At 44.3% G+C, this 25,882-nt stretch overlaps 1 protein-coding gene across 1 annotated transcript in view; it reads right to left on the bottom strand.

Annotated features, from left to right (window-relative positions):
- Positions 1-7,422: 7,422 nt before the first annotated feature.
- The window catches only part of AJAP1 (adherens junctions associated protein 1), a 46,737-nt gene continuing 28,277 nt past the window's right edge, over positions 7,423-25,882 (bottom strand). The window contains exons 2-4 of the mRNA XM_077837458.1: positions 14,738-14,825; positions 9,524-9,766; positions 7,423-7,495 (exon numbers count right to left, since the gene is read on the bottom strand). Coding sequence (XP_077693584.1) covers positions 7,423-7,495; positions 9,524-9,766; positions 14,738-14,825 — 404 coding nt within the window. The remainder of the gene's footprint in view (positions 7,496-9,523; positions 9,767-14,737; positions 14,826-25,882) is intronic.

The following is a 25,882-nucleotide window of genomic DNA, read 5'->3' as shown; positions in this document are numbered from 1 at the left end:
GGCTTAACTGCCATGTAAGAGATACATATCTCTTTTAGTTATTAAACATTAATTAAATCTTCACAATTAATTGGTAGTTATTGTCTTTAGATAAGTATCTTATTAAATCAAAAGGGTATTTCCTCAATAATGATTACTCTGACTAAGGTGAATGGAGAGGAACGAGTCCTCAAACACCTTCCTTCTTATTAATTATTGTAGCACGTAGAGGTCTGAGCATTGTGCTGGATGCTAAACAAAACCATTGTAAGAGACAATCCCTACCCCCATAGAGCTGACATTCTAAACAGACAAGACAGACAAAGGATGTATCATCATCCCCACCATTTAATAAGGGGGAACTGAGGCAAACAGAGACTTCTTTGAGACCACGCTAGGCACCTGTGATAGGGCTGGGACTTGAACCCAGGTTTCTGGGAGGCCAGTCTAGTACTTTCACTGCAAGACTAGTCTTTCTTTGACTCAACCTTTATGAAACAGGCACCCCATGCTAAACACACACTACAGTACAATTTCTGCCCTCTGTTACAACTGGGCAAACCCATGACGAGGGCAAAAATGTGGCTCTCTACATTTACTTTAAGTATTTACTGAGGATTAAGATACTTGTTTGCTTTCCTTTTCTTTGTTTCTATCAAAAGGGGGAGAGGGATGATATTTACTGCTTTCCTCTAATGCTAATATCATACCTACATCATTCAAACGCAACAAAAAACTCATGCAACTGTCATGGGGTTTGGAGCAAAGGAAAACAGCCTCTGAGGTTGCTTGTTTGTGGAGTGCCACGTCCACAGACCCAGGATAGCTCCAGCAACCACGTGGGGGGCAGGCTTTTGCACCTCAACATTAACAGAGATACCTCCAGCTCTTCCCATCCATCATAGCTACATGCATGTCAATCAAGTCCTGGGGATGACTGAACTCTATGGAAATACTCCTGTTGCTTTCAATAGGCTTTGGATCAGGTTGCCACATCTCAGTTCTGCAGGGCAAGGACGTGTCCATACTAGGAAAGGTCTAAAATGATTAGGGGTCTGGAACACATGACTTATGAGGAGAGGCTGAGGGAACTGGGATTGTTTAGTCTGCAGAAGAGAAGAATGAGGGGGGGATTTGATAGCTGCTTTCAACTACCTGAGAGGTGGTTCCAGAGAGGATGGTTCTAGACTATTCTCAGTGGTGGAAGAGGACAGGACAAGGAGTAATGGTCTCAAGTTGCAGTGGGGGAGGTTTAGGTTGGATATTAGGAAAAACTTTTTCACTAGGAGGATGGTGAAACACTGGAATGCGTTGCCTAGGGAGGTGGTGGAATCTCCTTCCTTAGAAGTTTTTAAGGTCAGGCTTGACAAAGCCCTGGTTGGGATGATTTAATTGGGGATTGGTCCTGCTTTTGAGCAGGGGGTTGGACTAGATGACCTCCTGAGGTCCCTTCCAACCCTGATATTCTATGATTCTATGATTCTAATGTATAGCTATACTATTATAAGCTATTCCAGCAAGTTCTCCTAGTGTAGATGCAACTTAGACCAGCAAAACAAGGCTTTTGCCAGTGTAGTTTACACCGGTTCCCTGAGTAAAATAAGCTATACCTGAAAAAAGCAATTTCATCGCACAGTGGAAAAAGGTAAATAGCAGGGTCCCCCAAGGATATGTACTGGGACCAGTGCTGTTCAACATGTAAATGATCTGGAAATAGCAGTAAACAGTGACAAAGATTGCAAACGATATAAAATTACTAAAGATAGTGAAGTCCAAAGCTGACTGTGAAAAGTTTCAAAGGGATCTCACAACACTGGGTGACTGGGCAACAAAATGGCAGATGAAATTCAGTGTTGATAAATGCAAAGTAATGCACAGTGGAAAACATCATCCCAACTATACATATAAAATGGTGGGGTCTAAATTAGCTGTTACCACTTAAGAAGAGCTCTTGGAGTCATCATTAATTGTTGTCTGAAAACATCTGCTCAATGTGCAGCAGCAGTTAAAAAAAGTGAACACAGTGTTAGGAACCGTTAGGAAAGGGATAGATAAGACAGTAAATATTGTAGTGCCGCAATATAAATCCATGGTAAACCCACACTTTGAATACCACTTGCACTTCTGGTCACCCCCTACCAAAAAAGATACGTTAGAATTGGAAAAAGTACAGAGAAGGGGAACAAAAATGATGAGGGGAATGGAACAAGTTCCATATGAGGAGAGATTAAAAAGACTTGGACTGTTCAGTTTAGAAAAGAGACAATTAAGCGGGGGTGCGATCGAGGTCTATAAAATCATGACTGGTGTGAAGAAAGTGAATCAGAAAGTGTTATCTACCCCTTCACATAACATAAGAACCAGGCATCACCCAATGAAATTAATAGGCAGTAGCTTTAAAACAAACATAGGGAAATACTTCTTCACACAATGCACAGTCCACCTGTGGAACTTGATGCCAGGGGATGTTGTGAAGGACAAAAGTAGAACTGGTTCAAGTAAGAATCAGATAAATTCATGGAGGATAAAAGGTCCATCAATGGTAATTAGCCAAGACAGTCAAGGACGCAACCCTATGCTCTGGTTGTCCCTAAACCTCTGAGTGCCAGAAGGTGGGACTGGATGACAGGGGATGGCTCGCTCAATAAATTGCCCTGTTCTGTTCATCCCCTGTGAAGTCTCTGGGAACAGCCACTGTCGGAAGACAGGATACTGGGCCACATGGACCATTGGTCTGACCCACTATGGCTATCCTTACGATCTTACACTGGTATAACTGCGTCTAAACTACTGCTTTTGCTGGCATAATTTATACCGGTGCCCTGAGCAAAATAAGCTCTACCAGCAAAAGCAATTTTATGCTGGTATAACTGTGTTTATACTAGGGCTACTGCTGGTATCAAAATGTCACCACAAATCACTGATAGTGCTGCACGGACAAAAGTTTCTGGTGTAGAACTGACTTAGATCTCTACCTGAGTATTAGGAACCGATTTGTCATGCAGTGGGGGCGACTTCCTGATGGTTTCTCAATGACCTTTCCTTGGGACTCTGAAAGTGCTATTGATCTTATAAGAAGGTGATTCTCTAGTTGTTTTTTTAAATGCTTCTAATTTAAGATCGCTCATTCTTTCGTTTAAGACCACAAGCTACTGGCAGATGTCCTTGGTCAGTAAAGGGTTCAGCATGCCAGGTGCTGATCAGCTTGCCATGATCCAGCAAAGCATTTAGGCACAGGAGCCGCGCTGTTGTGTTCAGCCCAGCCCGAGTGCTCTGCTCCTGGCAGGATTGGAGCCAAACAGCGTGTTGCTGGCACAGTACATTTGTTCTGGGTTATGTTTTCTCTGTGCCCTGGTTGCCCAAGTGAAAAATATCTCCAAAAAGAGAAAGTCAAAGACTATCAAGAACTTGTTCTTAGGGAGATGGGAGCCCAATTTACCCTTTGCTCCTTCCCCAATTTTTTATCGGTAACAGAAAAAAGCATAGTCTGTAATTTGTTTGATGTTTTTTAATGCAATCTATTCAGTTCTCTTGCTGGAAGGTGACAACAGAAATACCAGCTTTCACCCATGGAAAGCACTGAAGTCTTAATTAACTGGATGCTTTAGAATACTTAATCTCTTGTAACAGGTCTGTGTATGCAATGCTGTTATTCTTTCTAAGACAAGCCTGGATATTTTATGATGACTCATTATCTGTTAATATTAACGCAAAAATGTGTGCTGTAAGGCAGAACGAGGGCATCACAGCAGCAGGCTGCAGGTTTCAAAGCAGAGAAGTACCACGAAGTGCTGTGAGTTCGACCTACTCTGTGTGAAAGACGGGGCAGTTTCAGCCCTCTGATACTGCTAGCATTTTAGAATCCCAAATAGTCATTTATATAATAATAATGCTTAACACTTACATAACTCTGTGTAAATGCTATTTAATTAATACACTGTAATCTGTATGTAATATTTATATTGCATTCTGAAGGGCCCCTGTGTGCAAACTCGGTCAGCAAGTGATGTGCCTTATAGAATTTTATATGATCTCATTCCAGGTTGTTTAGTCAAACACAGCAGGAGGCTAGAATTCAGGACAGGAACCAGGTGAAACACCACATTTTGATTCACAGGAGTTTGTGCAAAACCATTCAGTTTCTATCTCAGAGATACTCTGAATTTCAGTTTTGAACAAAGACCAAGAATCAAAATGAAATTCAACCAAATCAGCCAAGTTTTGCCTGGTTCCAGGTCAAACCCATGTAAAATCTCTGTCATTTTCAAGTTGTCCACTGGAAATCGTAGTCTGTTCCAGGGTCCCCAGAAATTCCTCCTAAATTAGCAAACCTCTGAAGGTCACCAACTTGTCCTGTGTTCCAGGTTTGTAATTGGAACTGGATGAACTGTTCATCAAATTTCAAAATTTTTGGTTTGCAAATCCCCTGTAAGCAGATCACTATTACTATTCATTGTCCTAACTTACTCACATTCAGCTAATGTTTAAGGAGAACATATTTCAGCCTCTGAGTTGCTCACAAATTTTTCACTGCTGGTGGTCTTTTTAGTATTCAGTATCTGCTTTCAACTTGCAGTCAGAACTAGTTTCACCTGATTTCAGTTAATTTACAAAAGCTCTGTGCAGACCCATCCATGTGTTCTGTTCTTGGCTCTTCACCATTTCACTCTCTAGCCAGATACCCTCTCTGTGCCTCAGTTTCCAAATCTGTGAATTGGGATAATAACTACTAACCAAGAGTGCTGTGAGGTGTAATTAATTAACACTTGTAAAATGCTTTGAGCTCCTTTGAGGAAAGGTGCTTGAAATGTTCAGTCTGATATAATTTATATTGTTCCATATATGAAACTATGATTTAGGGTGATTTCACTACGGGATGTTGAGTGGCCTAGGTCATGCTACAGCTAATCCAATCCTGCATTTCTTACACACCCCAAACTCTTCAGTGAAAGAGGTTTAAATGCTCTGGGAAAAGGAATGCAGGATCCAACCCCTGAACGTAAGTGGTTTTGCGCTCTCTAGCAAGTCTTTCCATCTCTCCTGAGATGCACCTGGTTAAAGGTGACTTACTCAGCTTCAGGCTGCTTTGCTGGTACTATCAAATCCAGCCAAGAAGATATTCACACCTGCAGCAGATGGCTGCAGACTGAAGTCAGCAAGAACTTCTAAATACATTTTACACCACTCACAGTCCTAGAAATAGGAGCTGGGAAACAGTCTCAAGCTCACCATTTCTCACTGCATTTTGAAGGGTCAGTCCAGTGACAGCGCAGTAGAATGGTAAGTAACAATTCCCAAGCTAAACATCTCCATATAGCCAATCCTTGTTCTAAGGACACTTTGTCCTAGGTAGTGACGTGTAAACCTTAAAGTATTCAGTTTGACCCAGTTAAGGTCCCAGTCCTGCAGAACCTTATGTCTGTGAGTAGCTCCACGGAGCCCAGTGGGGCCACACATGGGGCAGGGTCTCTGGCCTACATGCCGTTTGGGATTAAATCGTCACAACACTACTGGAATGTTTAAAAAATAAAAAAAGACAAGAGTCCAGAACTGTAGACTCTTGCTATCCCCACTGAATTTGGAGGGTTGGATAAAAAGGGACATAGAACTAAACTGTCCTTGCTTTGGGTATTAAACACAGCAAAATTGACCTAGAGGTCAAACCCATCCTGGTCAAACCAACTGCAGTGCCCAGTGCTCTCTGTACACCTCCAGGAATATCCTGCAGCATGAGCCAACACCTGCTTTGGAAAAGAAGGTGCTTGGGGCATCGATGCATCCCGGGATTCAGAGCTTTATATTTCGACACACATCCCCCTCGTTAGTGAAGCGGGGGCTTGGCCAGTCCCCGTTTATCTCCTGCACCCCCTACAGAGGAATTTTTGTACATGTGGGGAAAGAACTTTTTCCTACTACTGACCTGAGTCCCACTCATGTCATGGGTGTGTGTGATAGCTTACAAGGTGCAGCGGGTTTATCATATTGTCTTTCTAATGTAACGGCAAAGTCCTGCATCCGTCTGGCTCTGATTGGTACAGAGATTTTACCACAACAAAAATGAAACTCCTCCAGCCATAAACCAGGTTCTTGGTTGCCATGTTCATTTTCAGCTACAAAAGGAGTGTCATTTGTAGCTTTAATCAGCATGATCGTTATAGCATTGCAGACAAAGAAGGAAGACTGTGATGCAAATCCTGATAAAATATTTGCCATCTTGTATATCCCGTCCTAATCAATGCACTTAGCTAGACGGGCACATTTCACCTTGCCTGCCCAGACAAAACCATAGCAAGTCACAGCAGAGACTATTAGCTTTTTATTCTCTTTCCATTCTAATCTAATTACATTTCTGTGTTCAAAAACTGAGCATCAAGTTAAAAAGGTTATTTCGAGCAAGTCACAGTTAGGGAAGGTTGGAAATTTCATTTAGAGTGAATATGTGATTCATTACAGCAGGGATTTGGAACTGACCAATTAATTTGCCTGAGCGCATGGCTCAAACTGGCAGTGCTGCCCTACAGTAAAATGCCACATAGTTAATCCTAATTGCTTTTCCTCCCACTGCTATCTGCAATGCCACCTTCCAAAGAAAGAAAAGGAGGAGAAAATGGCACAAGCTAAAAACAAAACAAAAAAAAAACCAACAAAAAGAGAGAGGGAGAGATCTGCAAAACAATGTTTTTTATACTAGTGTGGGTGTATCAGCCCCCAAGGTCTGGAGACTCCCCAGACAGCCTAAGGGATGGCAGATATGGTTTCCTGCAAGGTAAAGAAGGGGTTTGTTGCTACTCTTGCAGTGGAAGCATGAAAAGGTCACTTATTCCAGAATCCCAGCCACGTGAGCTCGAGGTTATCAACCGACTACGCACAGAATACACGCAGGCTCTGGAGTTCCATCATGCAACAAAAAGTTAATCACAAAAGGAGGCCATTTAATAGCACTGATGTTCACAACATTTGCTGAAAGCAAACCAGTTCTAGAGATGTTCCCGCATGGGACTCAAGGTCTGGATCCAGAGGTGAACTTTCTCAAAAGTTTAAGTATGCTCTCATCTGGGTGATCTAGTTTGGCCCTCTAAAGAGTGAGAGGCCATCACTCCATGAAATCCAGGGTGAATGGGTCTTGAATTTTAGTTCCTGCCCACCTCTAATTCACCAAACGGAAAAGCCATTTTGGTACCAAGTTCCCCTTTTATCTTAGAAGACATTTATCATCCCCTGCTCGGGGCACCTAGGTCAAGTCAAATGTTTAAAAAAAGGATCAGCTAGCTGGTAAGCATTACACAGGGAATACAATGGTGAAGGAGACCTCGCTATGCACAGAAATGTTCATAGTTATGTGAGGTGGAGTGGTTGAAAAAAAATTTGTAAGAGTGGTACGTACCAGGAAATAGACACATGGCGTCTGCCCTGCCCCCAGGAAGTAAAACAGACTTCGGCCAGTCAGCAGGAGATTTCAAACCATTTCTCAGACACAAAGGCCACAGGAATTAGATGCCGATCAGAAGAAGAGGGTCTGCAGCGAGCAGAAAAATGGGCTTGCACGTGCTGGTACGTAACACACAACGAGCAAGCCTCATCCGGCCTGCTGCCAAAATTAGCGTTTCCGTTTCTTTTTTTTTAAGAGGAAAAAGATTCTCTAAAATAATGCTTTGAATGGGCTTATTGGCCTTGGCAATTGAGGGTTGTACAAAGAAGATGAAATTTAATGCCATATGTTTTCAGTGGAAATGGAAAATATTGAAATAAGGTAACTCTTAAGCCAATTAAGGATGCAAATCTGGGGGGTCTTAGACAGTCCAAAGATGAGTTACAGTATCTCTGTGTTTTTTAAGTATTTTTTTCCTCTTTCCTTTTCTCCTGAGCTACTTTCCTGTTTCTCCCAGCTGCAGTGCATGATTGTCGCCCCAACACTGCAATGACAAATAGAGATTGGTCACCTGGAAAAATGCAGTACATAAGGGGGACAGCTGGTTTATTGCTGGGAGAACATATGACTTTGCCACTGTTAGTGACTTATAATGTGACTGCTCAGACTGAACCAAGCTTCAGCAAAAAGTGTGGAGGCCAATATATTCCAACAAAGCATTACCTTAAGACAAAAAAGCAATGAACCCTTTCCAACCAATGCTCATATACCAATGGATGGCATTAATAGCAGCGCAAACAATAGACACGGACTATGCTCAGTACCATGCAGAGACAGGACAGGAAAACAGAACAAAAATCTCCCCGCTTTGTGCCCTAGCATTGGTGGCTGGGGTTCATGTGAGAATTAACATATACATACACTCAATGAAATGGTTTGAAAATCCTTGCCAATTCTCTGCCTCCCAAGATCGGAGGAAATCCCAGAATATGACAGCTAGCAAAATTCCACGCACACACACACAAAGATATTTAAAAATATGTTTATTATCATTGTTTGCTTTTAGACTTCTGCTCTTCATGCACTTAGGATAAAGGACTTTATAATAAATATCCCTTAGAGTTCAACATGGTTATACATTTGAAGAAGGCTTGGGGGTGGGGTGAATTATTATTTTTTCACTTCCAATAAATTGTTTTCTAGCTTTGACAGCAAACATACATTTACTGTGCGGAGCAATTCTGGAAAATCTCTGCACCAATCAATAGTGAAAATCCTCCTCCTAAAAACACAAACAAAACTAGCAACATACCCAGCACCCCATGCAATTAACCCTTTATTAGAAGGCTAACATTTTTAGTATTTCTTTGTGGGTAAAGGTAACTTACCAAGTTCTCCGATCAGCCTCACTTTCCACACAGACAACAGACATATAGAAGGATGGCTCAAATCTTTAATTCCATATTCTGTCAACTCCCCCTTATTAATGTATCATTATTTCATACCAGACAAAATGGATTCATGCAGCCTATTCTTGTGTTAATCACATTGTCACTTAAATCTGAACAGCTTGACAGATGCTACTTAAAAAAGCAGCATAGAAATTCTGGAAGATAGATTTGAGGTAAATTTCCTTGCTGGAAGTGGTAGAGGGGAGTTGAAAAATGTGTGGTACTACACAACAGCACAGCTTAACAAGATGTGTTCTAGGTGAGCCTAGCTGGCATTGCAAGGATAAAAGCAGTACTTAAAATTGCCATTTTACAGGCATTAGAAATAATCAATGGCCTATGGCTATGGGTCACATAGGTCATGAGTAATCATTGTCCTTATTTTGAAGACAGAGAAGTGTGGTATTCCTGGTTCTACATATTAGATGGTGCTAACCAAACTAGACTCAGAGCTGGCAAATGTTTCTAACTGACTAGGTAAATCTGGGAAGGAAAATGCACATCATAGCTTAAAGAACCATTGCAATCCAATGGTGTCAATTTCCTTCACTACTGGATTTTATCAATATTGATTATTAATTGGAATTTCTGTTACATATCAAAATAATAACTTGAGTGTAATAGCTTAAGGAACTTTTTTGTAACCCCAAATAAATTTGAATCCTCTAAATGTAAATGTGCGTGAGAGACTGTAGAGTAAGAGACTGCTCAATGCCTGTCTTACCTGTTTCCATTGAACGTTGTTTTATAATCACCGGGCGAGTGTAACATCTCCTCTGTATACACTGGCATTGGTGTCCTGACGCACTCGTGGGAGCACTGTAGTGTTTCATTGTAGGCTGTGAATATGTCCAGGTTACTGGGCACACGGGCTGGGGTGAAGTCTGTCAAGTTCTGGCAACTCTCTTCCTGCTGATTGATTTTGCGTTGGTGGCCGTTCCGCCGTGTGTTTCCACTTTGCACACAACTGGGTGTTAAATTTAAAAAAAAGAAAAGAAAGAAAAAAGAAAAGAAAAAAAAACACAACCCAAAATACAACTGTGACCCTTGAGAGAGGAACTTACATTACCTACCATTAATTATACATCATTTAATATTAGATTACAATTCACAAGCACTTTGGAAGGATCAGCCATAATCAAGCAATCAATTCCCTTTATTTTATCTTTTATGTTTAAAGTTAAATTTTAAATGTGAGCCTTTTATTCTCAGAAGAATTACTGAGATAAGAGGTGCAGCCATATTTGCAGGAAGTTAGAACTTTCGTTGCACAAAGATTTTAAACAAGAACAATCAACTTAACCCTTTTGTGTCCTTGAAGCTGTTGTGACAAATAATGGCAGGAAATTGGTCTGAGAGAGAAGCACTGGGACTCAGAGTACATTTACAGATACATTGGATATGGTTCACTCATTGATTCTGAAGCCCCATGTAATCATGCCTGATAACTCATTGGTGCATTAGTCTACAGGGGAGATTCTGTATTTCATCCCCTTCCACCTACTGCACCTCATGAGTTTGACATGGGATGTTCTTCTTTCTAGAAATGTACTGTATTTCAAGATCTATACAGGCACAAAACAGGGCACCTGCTACATGGACATTACATGTCCTGGACAATTTGGAGAACCATATGTATGGTCATACAATTCAAAGATGGAGACCTAGAGAAATATTACGCAGAACAATAGAGAAAGAAGCCAAATCCATCAGCACAATACTCAGAAGCCTAAACAGACCAGCACAAGATCAAAATAAATGGTGGAAACTGGTGGACGCCCCAGGCACCAGAAGGTGCATGAGGATAAAAAAAAGAAAGATGTACAGTCATTTGTTATTACATATAACAATAACGGGAGGAAGGGCTAGAGAGAAAAGGGGGAAAGGGGATCCTTAAGACTGATAAGGAACACTTGGGCTCTAGAGGTTAGGCTACCTCTAGAGCCAAAGTTTCAGGATAAGCATTAGGGTGCTTAGCTCAACTCCTTTGTTTTCCCTATCCCCTGAGAAAAAGCTTTCTTGTGAGACATACAGCCCCTTTGGTTTTGGCTGAGTTAGAAATACTGAAAAATTAGCCTCCCACATGCTAGTGTCAGTATTTTTCATTGGCACAACCATTGGAGCAACCTTCTCTCACCACCAGCCTTTTACCTATTCTCCCCGATGTGGCTGAAACACTCATGTATTTTCACTCCTGGAGTGAAATCCTGGCCCCACTGAAGTCAATGGTAAGATTGACTTGGTTGGGATCAGGATTTCATCCCTGATCTCTCCCACACCCTAGTCCAGCCAAGAATAGTTGCATTTCTAGTATTTCCAGTTCCCGAAGAGCCCAGGATTGTTAGAAATATTTCTGAAGTTTAAAAAGGACTAGGGGTCATTTTCAGACTTGTGATGAGCCATACCTATGACCGCAACCACCGGGGCTTTCCAAGGTTTAAATATCATCATTGCCAAAAGAGATAATTGAGGTGAAGAACTTAGAAGAATTCAGAAAAAGATTAGGTGCTAAATTCTTTGCTGGCATAATTCCATTTCAACTGAATTACACCAACAGAGAATTTGAGTGGATGCATTTGTATGGATAATGGGAATATTACACTTGATAGAATATTGTTTTTCTTTCAGATCATAGGAAAACAAGCTAGCTGATGCAGGTGAATAAGAAACTTGCCTTTGAGAGCACATTATTCCATAACTGTCCATTATGGGCATTCATCCAAACCATCTGCTACTGGCCACTGCTAGAGTCAGAATACTGGACTACATGGACCCCTGGTCTGATGCTGTCTGGCTGTTCTTATGTTGTTCTAAATAAGCCTAAAGTTTCAAACTTAGGTGCTAAAAGCTAGTTGCCTCAATCCTGAATAGAAATGATTTAATGTGCAAAACCATTGAGCATTGACTTCAGTAGCACATCAGATGGCTGGGCACTTTTATTTAGTAAAATATGGATTTATTAAGATCCTGACTTGTAGGCTCGAAAAAGCTGGCTATAAATATCAAGTGGGAATTTCAAAAGGGCCTGAGGAAATTAGGCAACCAAGCCCCACTGAAAGTCAAGGGGAGTTAGACATCTATGTACGTTAGAGGTTTTTGAAAATCCTAACCAATAACTCTATAAACTAGATTCATGGCTGGCATAAGCAGGAGCAATTCCACTGATGTTAACAAAGTTACGACCACTTACACCAGTGATCGTTTTGGCCCCTTGTGTACATCCAGACGTCCATCCATAATGCCGATCTGTACAGTTTCCATTGATTTCTCAAACTGAAATAGACACCTGCTAAAGATAAGCAGTTCCCCATACTGTGAATTTACACAGATAATATAAACTTTGCACTGCATTGAGCAATCATTCATCTCAAAGTGTTTATAAAGAGGTAAACTACTAACCCCATTTCATACAACTGAAAACTGAGTCACAGAGTGGTTACATGGCTTGCCCAAAGTCACATAGTCAGTCTCTGGCATGAAGGGCTTCATGATCCAAACTTCTTACCTCCCTGTCTACCACTCTTGTTACTCCACCACATTGCCTCCCTTGGTTCCTTGGGATATACAAGGACTCAAAATACAATTGGACAAAGATTAGAGCTGCATAAATAAATCACAATGCCACAGGGATTTTGGCTCTTTTTTGCTCTTGAGCAATATCTCAAAGTGAGATTTCCTGATATTTTATCTGTTATTTGAAATTATCCAAAAATGTTTTGTTTTGGCAGATTTTTTCCCCACACTGGACTGATCACAAGCAGTTGTCTCCAAGTTTTGCTATTTGACCTGTGCTAATTAGTTGAGATTGGTCACATAAATCATGTCGTATTGTTTCAGTTTTCTGTTTTGATGTGTGTATAACATTCTAGTTTGTCAGGAAAGAGAGGGGGGAAATGGCAAAAATGTTTGTTGAATGTTTTCCTGGTTTTTTTCATTGAAATATTGATGAGTTTTTGAATATTTTTTTAAAAATTTAACTGATGCTAAATTGGTTTAAAAAAGGGGGAGGACAAAAATGTCATGGATTCTCCTCTTTGTTCCCAATTTTGTCATCAAATTGTGAAATTTTGATAATTTTTTTCAATTTTTGAAATCCAAAAGGTTGGCCAGGTCTAATAAGCACTTCTGTTGTGAATTTAAAATTAGCTTTCTACAAATGCTGGTACATGAAACTCTGATATCCTCTTTCTGTGAGCGTCCATGCCAGGAAAATTGAATTGCAGAAAGCGGACAGAAGAGAGCCACCCACATGTCCAAAGCAAACTCATTTATAAATTTGAGTAAATATTCTCCCAGAATGTTTTGCAGTATTTGTCCAGCTCTAAGAAATACTAGCCCTCTTCAAGAAGACAAATTGGGCACCTAGAAACAGAGGCATCCAAAATCACTTTATTTGAGAAATTCTTGCCTTATAATACATATTTTAATGGCATGTGGAAGTATACATCTCTGCTACTGGGTTAACAAAAACAGTTCCTCTAAGAACATTGCAAACATTTTCAACCGTTTCATTTTTGTAAGACTCTAACAATACCCCACTGTGATTTTTGTTCAAAAACATTTCAGTGGAGAAGGGGTCTATATTCTAACTACACAGAACCTAAGATGAGCCTTCTCAATCCTGTTTAATACAGGGATTCCTGACTCTCAATCAGACTTTTCAATATATTTCTAGTATCAATATCTTATTTTATCCAATCACCTGAGGAGAGTACTGGGATCACCTGCGGGAATTTACACTATATGACTGATAAGCTTGGAAGCTATTAGAGAAATAGTTGCTGGGGGTGGGGAGGACTACAGGCCTCAGAACTGTGTAGGAGAGAAGCAGAGTTACGCTGCATTTTTTCAGATTCCCCATGGGTGCAATAGCATTATTACATCCAGCAAAACTGACCTCAAAGTAGGACAATTTCTCTTGGAAAATAGGTAAAGGCAGGAATGCCTGAAGCTGAGAACTAACCTATTTTACTCTATGCATAGCTGATGTTGAAGAATAAATGAGAGCAAATTAGGCTAGAGGAGTGCATGGGCACTCTAGGGGATATGGCAAATGTAAAACTGGATGCATTCAAGAAGCTCAGAAGATGCATTCAGTCCCTAGAGCTGTAGAAAAGGTCAGAAAATATAATTATTATATGCTGAGCCAGTCTTGTGTTTAAGGGAATAGCTTAGCTTCAGACAGTAACTCAGCACACAAGCAATAAAGTCATTCTATTCAGGGCAGGGTGCATTTTACCCTTGTGGGGAAACCCAGAGCAGTAGAGTAAATTACTCTGACCTCGCCGGAAGATGCCACTGTTGAGACATTTTGTAGCTCCTAATATAAGAGAGTGCAGTACCATCCTTTGCCAGTGTGAAGTCCAAGGGATATTATGAAGTGAAGCTGAATCCCTTAGCTCTGGCAATATGCAAACTTCCTAGATTTAGGGGCCTTAAAATGAGATGCAGTTGTGTAACCTGAATTTTGATATAAGACTCTGGGGAGTGAGTGCATTGACTAGCAGTAATCATAGAGTGCCATCTCTCTTTCTCTCACCACAGTACTTAGCTGATACATTAGTGGTAGGGGTGTTTTTTCATGTGCCCATGTGGTGGGCAAAAGCTGTTTTGTTTTCCATTCTTGCTAACATGTCTGGATAGTGCAAGGCTGGGCATGATTCCAAATTCTAAGTTCTAAACAAAAAGACTGAGACTTCAAAGAGAGTTGAGGGCCCTTCTTTAAAAATCTCAACCCAAACAAAGATTATTTCTAATTTCCCTGCAATTCTTTGGAGCGCATTCCCATGATGTCTGAGTATTTACTGATTTTTTTAATTCTTTGCAATTCAAAAGAATCATTATTCCTGTCTCTCCCTCCTGATTCCCAGTCTACCCCTCCACGCACTCCAGAGACAGCACCAACACTCAGGCCAAGCAGATTGACAGTGGTCCTTACCAATTCTTTAAGACGAGAGTTGTTATCAGAGCAGCTATGACCATGATGAGGGACACTGTGATTGTTATGATCTGATGGACTGCCAGACCTGTGAAGAAAAATCAAAAGAGAGTAGAGATAGGAAACAAAAGGAATCCAGGATAATAACGAGCAAGGACCCGACTTGCAGTTGTATGACTTTGTAAAACTTCAAGCTCTGCTCAAGTCAAGACTTCCAAGCTCTGTGAAGCAAATGCAGAGCCAGCAACAAGGCTACAATTCTACCCAGGTTCTTTGGGGATGACACAAGAGTGCGAAGCCTGAGAAGGGTGTACAGGCTGGGGACCCCAAGATGGCCCGGTGGCTCTGTAACTCACAGTGTCCCTGTGTGCTTGGACCTGAGTCTGCACTGGCCACCTCTTCCTAAGAAAGCACAGCAGGTCCCTGCAACCCTGCAGATCCTGCCTCTTCCCTATCTGCCCTTTAGATTCCAAAGGCTCAGGGCACTGCTGCTGCCCCGTCTTTACTAACAGGGCTACAAGGCTCCCATGGCCTCTGCTTCTCTCTCCTCAGCCCAACCTTTCCGGGTTCTTACTGCTGGTCCAGCGTGACATAGTGGCCTAAGCCCTGGGCTTGGCACTGCATTCATAGACGCGCAGGGAGGGATTCTGGAATTCATGGGGAATGAAAGAGTTTCTTTAATTGAAACTGACTGGCTGGGATTCAAACCCTCTAGAGATCCTGAGTCTGGCTCTGGGATAACTACATCACAGGGAGGCTGTAGGGGTGCTTCCTGACACCAGCATGGGAGTCTGACAGTGTGTAATTCAGTTAGACAGGGAATATGAATGAAGTTTACATACACCACCAATCGTTGCTGCCTTCCCGAAAAAAACCCTAATAACCGTCAGGTGGCACTGGGAAATAATCCTCTCCCTGTACACCCCGCTTCGTCCACTGAGGTCACCCTGTCTCAGAGTTTGCTGCATGTATCCACCCTCAGGGGGACAGCAGGAGATATTAATTCTCTCCCTGCTCCTGCCAGCTCCCCTTCCCATGCCTTACAGTCCTTGAGAGCCAGCTGGGGATACCTTCATTGCAGTGGAATGGGAAACAGCCCTACTGAAGTCATAGCAGAGGATCACAGTCCTGCCCGAAGCATTTTGCATCCATAATGATTTTAATAACCTTTTCTCAGTGAGGCTGGTTTAGTTGAAAAGTGCTGGACTGACCTCTTGGGCATCAAAGCCCTCCCAAAAGACTGCTAGGGCAAGGACAGTGGCCACACAACATACCTCGGCCTTGGCCAAGCCACACAGAGTGAAAATGAGCCCCATTCCCAGGCAGGTCTCTGTCTGTCTCTTGAGGCTGCCAACAAGACTACCTCTGAGTGCCCACTGAAGTGTTGGCTCCTGGCACCTATCCCCTAAAAACCTATCCTCCTATCACCCTCCCAAATCATTTCACTCAGGGCCAGCGAGCCGCCATCAGACAGTGGCAACTTAATTTTCTGTCTTGCATTATATAAAATAATCTTTAAACCAGGCTTCTCGTTTTCTATCCCCTCAACTATGTTCCTTGTCAGCCTGAATTAGGCATGAAGAACTGAAGAAACATAAAGACATATACCCTCTGGAGGAAAGACGGAAACTTCGGTACAGCTTTGTAGCGAGAGTGGGATTAACCATAGATAGTAATTACAGTACTAAGTGCTATCACTTAGGAGGTCAGATGGGCTCATTTTCTCCTAATTCCCCTTACACGGGGTATAATTTTGGCTTGTGCATCATTCCTAATGAGTAGTTTGAAAACAGAAGCATCTCAGTGTACAGTAGGTTTGTGGCTTTGTGCAGTGTGTTACAGTTGCAATTTTGTAATGAAATGATTTTGCTGGCTGCTGCCCAAGGATGCTGTCTTTCACAAACAGATGTTAGAGCTTTAGTGAATATTATCCTGGTGCAAGATACTTGTAATAAATAAATAAATGCCAGTGTGGCACTGAAAGCAGCAAATGTATGTGTGTGTATAATCCACTGGTTTGATTGTTTCCATGTCTTGAAAGAAAGTGCTCCGTTTCAAGGGATTCCCAGCCTGCTCCCTGGGGGGAAATACCACATTCAGAAAGAAGATCTAGTATAATGGGCAGATCCTCAGCTGATGTAAATTGTCAGGGCTTCAGCTGAAGTCACCGTACTACTACGACAATTTACCCCAGCTTCGGATCTAGCCCATTAATCAAATACTCTGAAGCAAAATTTCCAGCAGTCTGAGTTTCACAGTCTGTAGTGAAAGAGGCCGGGGGGGGCTGACTAGTTAGGAAGGGCTTGTCTACATGTGGAAATTGATCGGCGTGGTTATTGCAGAATAGGCATGCCAGACTAGCCCCTGGTGTGAAGCACACTAATTATTCCACAACAGACTGTCCAAAAGAGGACCTTTACTTTCTCCCCACACCCATGCTGGCCATGTGTCAGATGCAGCCAAGGCTCTGCCTGTTTCTTGCCCCTCTCCAACCATTCTCTGCTCCCCACTCTAGGAAGAGAATATGCAGGTGCATAGCTCTGTTTATTCCTACATGCCTGGACACAAAGTCTGGGTAGACCTTACAGGCATGTAAAGGGGGCTCTCATTGCCTTCTATTCTGTATAGTCCAAGTCACAATCTAGCCCTGTATTTACTGCTTTACTCTTTTATGAAATATAAAGCCTTCAGTTCTCCTTTAAATTCACCCTCCCCCACTTTTTCCTGTTTATCAGTGTGTCTCATCAGGATTTATGACTCTCATTACTACTAGCGTGACATTGCTAGTATCTTCCCCTGTCAGGGGCTGACAGCTCAGCCTGAAAGGGACAGCCCCTACACGCACCAGCCAGGAGCTGAACCCGTGCTCTAGAAGCTAACTGACAGGCTGAGACCCCCTGTCAATATAATGGCATTGATATACCACCAAGAGAAGTCAGACACAGATACGAGTATCTGGAGATGTTCGCATGTGCTACTGGCTTTCACCTTAACTCAGAGTTGTTGCCCGCACATATTCAAAGTACCGCTAATTTTCCAGAAATGTCACTGACATTTGTTTCTGACCTGAAGAAGAGTGAAAGACATGGACCAATACCTGACAGGTGAAGTCAATTGTGACATGTGTTAGCTTCCGAGCAGAAGGAAAACACCCTTCACACGTCACTCAGGAAGAGAAATGTCACAACAGAGAACAGCCATTATGTAGCTTCTTTACTTCCAGATTCCGCAACCCTTATTCACACTAATTAGTTCTTACCTAGGAGGTCAATGGGATTACTCACTTACCTCTCAACTGTAGAGAGCCACATTTCCAAAGGCCCCTCTGATAGATACATCCTCCTCTCTTCCACTGTTTTAGCCTGGAGACTCAAGATGACCTATGTGCACTAAAGACTCAGAAACAGATCTTCTGCTGGTGTAAATAGGCATAACTCCACAGCAGTGAATGGAAGGATGCTGATTTACATCTGATGAGGCTCTGGCCCTCCAGCGTCTGTCTATCCACGTATCTGTCTGCCTCCATATTTATGCTTTGCTGAACTGAGCACCGGTGCCCCATGTGCACTACTCACTATTGTTATTTATTTTTCATTACTCAAGTTTAAATTGCAGCAGCCTCACTTTCCATCTGGCAGCCTCCTGGAGGAGGTGGACTTTTACTCAACATTGCAGTGAAGGGATAAAATGTCGAAGCTGTTCATAGCATGTAGAAAACATCAGTGAGAAGTGACATCTTTTTAAGAAGTGGTGCAGACTTCTCTGCCAAGATGCATGCCAAGTATAAATCAAACACTCAGAAATGTGAACTCTGACAGTTTAATATAATAAAACCAAGGTCACCTTTAACAAGCCGGATTCACCAACACTTTCACTGCCAAGTGCTTGGGTAATGATGGTTTGCGATGGACTGGATACTTCCCCCCACCCCAAAAGTTGGCTTGTTAGATATGACAGAGAGCAGAAGTACTCATCAGAGCTTAGAACCATAGGATGCAGCCACCTCTGATGAGTACCCTGCTAGGCATCTGGAAGGGAACTGTGACACAGAGGCTCATTGATGGTTCACTATTCTGTCAGCAACTCTTGTCAGACCTCTTTGTTTTGAAGATACCTGGCTGCCTCGGTAACCTGGCACGAGAGACAGCAGTCTAATGCTTCGCCTCCTTTGAATGTACGCTTCACATTTAGAAGCAGATCTACCAAAAATCTAGTCACATGGACATGAATGAAATACGGAGAGTTTTTCAGGAGAAACATCCTGCGGAGTTTGCTGTTAATGAGCCGATGGCCACTGCAGCATCATCATTTGGGAAGATTTGGGTAAACGCAAAGCGATGGCCGCCAGAAGCGTTAATGGACACCAAGTTCCTCCTTCCAGCTCAAGGCTTTTTGTGCACCGTGTCAGCAGAGGAACCTATGCTGCAGATTCAGGTTTAGACAACGTTGGGAGGAGGTTTATTCAGCCACACTGCTCACCACGGCAGAAACTCCCTGCCAGAAGGAACTGCCCGTACTCCCACAGAGCCACGGTCAGGGGCGCAGGAGGGGAGGGGGAAGTGGGGGAAGACACAGAACTCAAGATCTAAACAAGACACCACATCCAGATTCACTAACTTCACCATAGGGGGCTGACAGAGACCAAGGGCTAGCCAGGCTCAGTGCAACCAAGTACTACACTACCCACCTGGGCCTTAATCTCAACCTACTCTAATATGCAGAGCTACACGATGGCTGTGTCAGCTGTGTTGGAGGGAAATAGGTGGAGATGCTTTCAAGAGAATCTCCGGAAAGAAAAGTTCCTAGGGTACATCAGACGAACTCATCCCTCTGTGGACACTGCAGCCACGGTCTATCTCTTGGCCATTCCTACTAGGTGCTGGTGAAGGTGACTAGGTTGTCCTGTTGGTCCTACTGTTCCATTATTACTATATTAGTGCCCGGGCCCCAACTGAAATGGAGGCCTTATCGTGGGGTCCTGTGCATACCCACAGCACAAGTCAATCCTGGGCCCGAAGGCAGTCTAAAAGACAAAGGATGAGAGGGGGAACAGACACGCAGAAGTGAAGTGATTTGTCCAAGGGTAGTAATGCAGCCAGCTGCAGACCCCAGTTGTCCCTGCTGCCTCTCAGTTACTGCTGTTTAATAATATTCCTTATAACAAGTAAATAACTAAATTCCATTTCCAGGAGTGTCCCAGTGCCCACACAGCCACTTCTGGTTTCCCTCAGAGTTTTACTGTCAGGCATTATAACTCCAACATATTTAGTGGTCCTTTGTACTCCTCTATGATTGCACACTGTGTCTTAATGTGGCTGAGAATCAGTTGTCATGCACATAATGAAAAATTATACATGGAATAATGTCTGGGGACAGCTGGATCAGCAAGTTATAAATCAATCAATAGGATTTTTCCCCCCCTTGATGGCTGTATTGTTGTGGTTTGTAATAAAATCAAACCCTGCAGACTGATGTGTAACTTGATAGTCCCTCTACCTCGAGCCATTGTTTCTTTAACAGTGCACAATAGAATGCAATAGTGCTATCAACAGAAGACACATTTTAAATTAAAATTACATTAACATCTATATAGCTATATCTTGCTGCAGGGAGATACGTCTATCTATATCAGGGGCGGGCAAACTTTTTTACCTGAGGCCACATCGGGTTTCAGAAATTGTACGGAGGTCCAGTTAGGGGAGGCTGTGCCCCCCCAGCCAGGTGTGGCCTGGCCCCCGCCCCCTATCTGCCCCCCCCCACTTCTCGCCCCCTGACGGCCCCTCTGGGACTCCTGCCCCATCCAACCCACCCTGTTCCCTGATGGCCCCGGACCCCCTGCCCCTAACTGCCCTCCGCCACCCCATCCAAACCCCCCTCTCCTTCCTGACTGCAAACCCCTGCCCCATCCAACCACTGACCGCCCCCAGAACTCCTGCCCCCATTCAACCCCCCTGTTCCCCACCCTATGACCGCCCCGACCTCTATCCACACCCCCGGCCCCTGACCACCCCCCAAACTCCCCTGCCCTCTATCCAACCCCCCTCCCCTGCTCCCTGCCCCCTTACCGCGCTGCCTGGAGCACCGGTGGCTGGGGGGCAGCTGCACCAGGACAGGCAGCCGGGCCGCCCAGCTGGAGCCAGCCATGCACCGTGCAGCGCAGAGCACCGGGTCAGGCCAGGCTGGGCAGCTGTGCTGCTCTAGGAGCTCGCAGCCCCACCGCCCAGAGCATCGCGCCACCGGCGGAGTGAGCTGAGGCTGCGGGGGAAGGGGAACAGCGTGGGAGGGGCTGGGGCAAGCCTCCCGGGCCCGGAGCTCAGGGGTCGGGCAGAATGGTCCCGGGGGGCCGTAGTTGGCCCACCTCTGATCTATATCCATATCTAGAGCTCCCTGAAGCAAGAAGAGAAGGGTTAAACTCAGTCCTGGAATCAGCAGTTTTTATTAACTTCTCCTCAGGGGGGTGGGGAGGCGGGGAATGAGTTTAAATGATAGAGAAAAGGTGCATTAACAGAGACTGGTTTTGTGAACTCAAAAAATATTTTATTTTGCTCACAGACCTGCCAATTCCACGGAGTTTGCCCGGTTCTGGTTATAAAGATGAACAAAACGAATCACCGGAGGTGCTGAGAACGCGTGCCACCCAATCCTTACACACCGTCCCCTCAAATCATGCTCAAACCAGGCCCACTCCTTCCTGTTTGAAATCATGTTCATCTCGCCCTGCAGCTGCTCCTAGTTGGGTCTGTGCTAGCCACAGCAGGCTCTCTGCCCACAAGGACTGAGTTGGTCTAGGGCCCCCTGGACTGCAGGCACCAGCAACGAGTTCTCTCAGCTTGGGCGAGAGGTGCCATTCCAGACACACATTCATACACCCCCATCTCACACTGCAGGAGCCCTCCAAGAGCCTGAGACGACCCAGGTGTCTCTTAGCCATTTAGGGTGGAGAACCTTTCCAAGCTTGCCTCTCTTCAGGCTTGCTATCAAGGACCTTGGGATCACGGGGGGCCCCCAGGAAGTGTGAGATTTTTCTACAGAAACCACCTCTCCATGCCTCATTGTCCTCTTCCGCCAGCCATCAGCGCCTGTGTGTGTTATGACTAACTCCCTTTCTTCCTCCCTGCTGATCAGGGCAGTGTCTCTGTGAGAGGGGACCTTTCTCCTCTCCATTCAGTGTGTCAGAATCTCCTGGAGAATTTGGTCATCTTCATTCTTACCCTGTTTTGTGTTTCTGGCTCCGTTTTGGTGCCAGTGGCCCTCTCTTCAGGAGCATTCTCCAGAGCGGCCAGGTGTGGGGCCTGCCTCATGGCCCTGTGATCCAAAGCAGCCACTCTGCACCAACGACCCACTGCAGTTTCCATCGTGCAGCAGAGGTTCTCAGCTGACAGGCCACCTGATGAGCAAAATTGGCAGTTTGGGTTTTGGTTTCCCTTCTCTTACTGACCCCAGGGTGTACGTAGGTAAAATGTCTCCTCTGCCAGCACACAGCCAGGAAAGGCTCACTCTACTCAAAGTGCTAACGCTGTGAGACAGTCAGCAGGGACTGATAACCGGAGGAGGCGGAAACTGACTGCGGTGCTGACATTTTGAAAGCACTCAGGGATTAGCAGCTTGCTTTCCACATTGCCCCAGTCTTGTCATTTGCAGAAATATCAGATGTCAGGATTTCAGTCCCCAGCTGAGACTTGCAGTGTTAAAAACAACGAAAGTGAAGAGGGAGCTGGTACATACAAAGAAAGACACACTCAGCGTTTGCCAGCATCTTAGGGGCATGAGAGTGAAAGACTGATGAGGAGAATGTGAAGCACGAGTGGAATTTCAGAATGTCTGAAAAAGGGACAGGAGACCTTTGGGGCGTGGGAGGAGGAGGGACTGGGCAGATGTCACTGGTGATAAAGTCATCATCGGGGAGGTGGGCAATACATTTTATAGAGGCACAGTAAAGTGAAACGACTTCCTCTTGGTCACAAAGAACCAGTCTCCGCGTCAGAATGAGAACCAATGTCCTTCTACTCCCAGTCCTATGCTCTAACCACTAGACCAAGCTTCCTCCCCTTAGCATCCCCGCTTTTTTGCCATTAGATGATCAAACCCCACAGGGGATATTTTAGGTTTAGCTTAGCTCATGGCTCCTTCCAATGCATGTCTAGATTGGCTAGATATTTTTGGCAGGCGGCAGGGAGGTTAGACGCCTTTCAGCAACAAAGACTGTCACAGTCGTAAACAAAGCTAAGTGCTAGCCACAATGACTAAGAATGATCCATTTTGCTAACAACGCCTACTCAGATTCAAATTCAGAAAGCGGACCCCTGTCCAGGTCCTGGGGAAGGCACGCTGGCAGAGAGGCAGAAGAGTGAGGGTCCGGGCAGCTCACAGTGTTCTTTACATCTCCTGTGGGCAAACAGGAGAGTTTGGCTTTCTGTGAGCAGCGCCTCTCTCCAGCTCCGACTCACTTAAAATTAGGGGCAGTGGAATGCTCAGGAATGTACGTCTTTCTGATTTTCAAGGGTTTTTCCCCCTTCTCAACCCTGTGTGAATTGCCTCATCTCTCCCCCCTCCTAATGGCAGGGGTGGCTGTTGGCCAGTGTGCCAGCAATGTCTTTGTGGTGGGAAATGGAATAGACAGAGGTGAGACGAGAGTATTTTTCCTCCCCAAGCTCAAGCATCAGTTCTGCAGAGGACTCATTTCCTTCATTTACTCCCAGTTACATTTCAGTGTACCAAGCAAACTATACCGCAGTTCTGCTTGTGGAGAACGGCTGCCCATCAGTGCCAGCAAGAGGGTCAATGCCTCCAAAGGGTAATACACTTGCGATATCCATCAAATGATCATGGTTTGTAATGATGGAAAGATAACTCTCCCAGTAAAAGGGGCATCTCTGCATTACCAATGAGGCAAAGAGCACTGGAGTATTATTATGATTCTTAATAATAATATAATTAATAATAATATAATATTATATTATTCTTCTTGCACTGAATGCGATGGGATCTGCAGGTGCTCAGCAGTTATGGAATAAAGCCATATCTGGTGTGCCCAAGATAACACAAGTCGTCAACAGCAGAGTTGAGAATGGAAGTCAGGAGTCCTGACTGCTAATCCCAGTCCTAGTAAACAAGCCGTCCTTGCTGCTTCTTTATCACTGAAGTAGCTGGCTCCTTTTGCTTTGTTATAAAGTGAATAACTCTTCTGCACAGGCCTTGCTTTTACCAATCAGTTAGCCCTGGTGAATGACAGGCAGCAGCTATGTCAAATCATCAGGTCTAATTTACTCATCAAGTGAGACTGGGGGTGGGGAGTGAAGCAGTAACAGCGAAAGCTCATCTGTGTCTGGTTAAATGCTTCCAAACAAGAGCCTGCCTGGGTCCAGCTGACTATCTCCAGTGCCCCCTGAGTCCACTGGGGCTTTAATGCAGCCAGGCAGCAGGAGGAAGATAGTTATCTCAGTGTTTCATTAAAATCTCTATGGAGCAGGGAAAGTTTGGTGAAATTGCTTTGTTACTTTGAAAAGGGCGGGGGGAGAAACAACTGCAAAAGCTAAATAGCAATCGCCTTCCCACGGGGTTCTGCAGGGATTTCTGAAAGGTTTCCTGGCGGGCAATGCCATTAAGTGAAATAGCAGCCACTGTGTTTACACTGCCAGCTTCCATTTGATTAAAAACAGCAAAAGATAAAGGGACAAGTAAAATAAAGCCCAAGCAACAACACATTCTATGTCTTGGCTGCACATTCGGTCAGCATCTTCAGGTGCAATTCCTACAGGGAACCCTCATCATCTAGCAGGCCATTTACTACCAGGAAAAAGCTGTAGAGGGACAGAGAAGGGCAGGATGCTCTTTTGGCAGGATGTCAAGATGGGCAGTCATGTCAGGGTGTGGATTCTGTCTGGTGGCATGGAACTTGGTCATTCAGACAGCCGTCAGAGGAATGCCAAAGGTATCGGCTCAGCAGTGCTCCTGGAAAGCAAGGGCAGAGGAGGTGAAGGGAGGGGACCTAACCCTAAATATCAACAGAGGTGTCTTCAGATCTCAAGGCTGCCATGACGACAATGGAATGACCCACACGGGTTTTGTCTCACAGTCATGCATTGGGTCTCCGGTTTTGTGTCTGTAGGAATGAAATACAGTGTCTCTCCTCACTGAGTTAGGGCCAGTTTTGCTCAGAGAGGTACTGGAGGTGCTTGGGGGAATTCTAAACTGGAACCTACCATCTGGAGCCAAGTCTCTCTTGGCCAGTGGAATCTATTGGGAAGACATTTGGTCCATTGTTGGCGGAGACTGTCCTTGCCTCCCCGCATACCCTAACCAGAGAGATTATCTGCTTCATGAGAGAAGCTTTCGAGCCAGGGCCTGACAACTGCTCGTGTCTTGCTCTGTCTCCAACCTTTCTTTCTTGATGGAGAAGAGGCGATGGGGCTTTCACTCTTTGACCTCTTCCAATGGGACAAGGGAGTTCCAGGAAGTCCAGCAGTAACTGAATGTCCTTGTGACACCAGGAGCGCCGGACACTCCAGTCTGAACCAAAACCCTCTGAAGTTATTGAGATCCTTTCCACTCAAATCTGTTGGACCATGCCCTCGGGGAAGGGATGGGCTTCTGTAGCAACCTTGACTCAGAAATGCCATGTAGTAGTTTTTGGATAATGGAGTGAAGGCAGAGTTAGAATCAGACCCCACCAGCTACGCCATGAGACAAACTGGCAGGTGCAAAGGGGTCATCTATATTAACCCTGCCCAGAGTACACTCACAATACAGCAGGTGGTATTGCAGACTGGACGACCAAACGGATTGGCTCCCCCCACACCAAAGAGGCACTGTCTAATATGCCTCAATAAATGTTCATGTTGAAGCACAAATGCCACACACGTCCCAAGGTCAGAAGCAATACAAATCCTAGCAGCAGTAAAGTGCAATCAATCTAACTGTATCACACAAAAAAACCTGAACGTGCTCCCAGTGGGACACTGCTGCAAAAAGATAAAAAAAGAAACGAATTCTAAAAATATACTAGAACACGTTAGTGCTGGATCCCTCTGAAAGGCCAGGAGCTTCGAGTAGGGAAGAGGTGGTAGAAATGCAGGTGGCTCAGCACCACAGAGGAGCTGCGACTACCCAAGCAGAAGGCACAGAGAGCAGATTTGAAGAAGGGCT

This window comes from Eretmochelys imbricata, chromosome 18, assembly GCF_965152235.1.
Source record: "Eretmochelys imbricata isolate rEreImb1 chromosome 18, rEreImb1.hap1, whole genome shotgun sequence".
NCBI lineage: Eukaryota > Metazoa > Chordata > Testudines > Cheloniidae > Eretmochelys > Eretmochelys imbricata.
The sequence above is the reverse complement of the archived record's forward strand: the minus strand, read 5'-3'. Positions and strand labels throughout refer to the sequence as shown.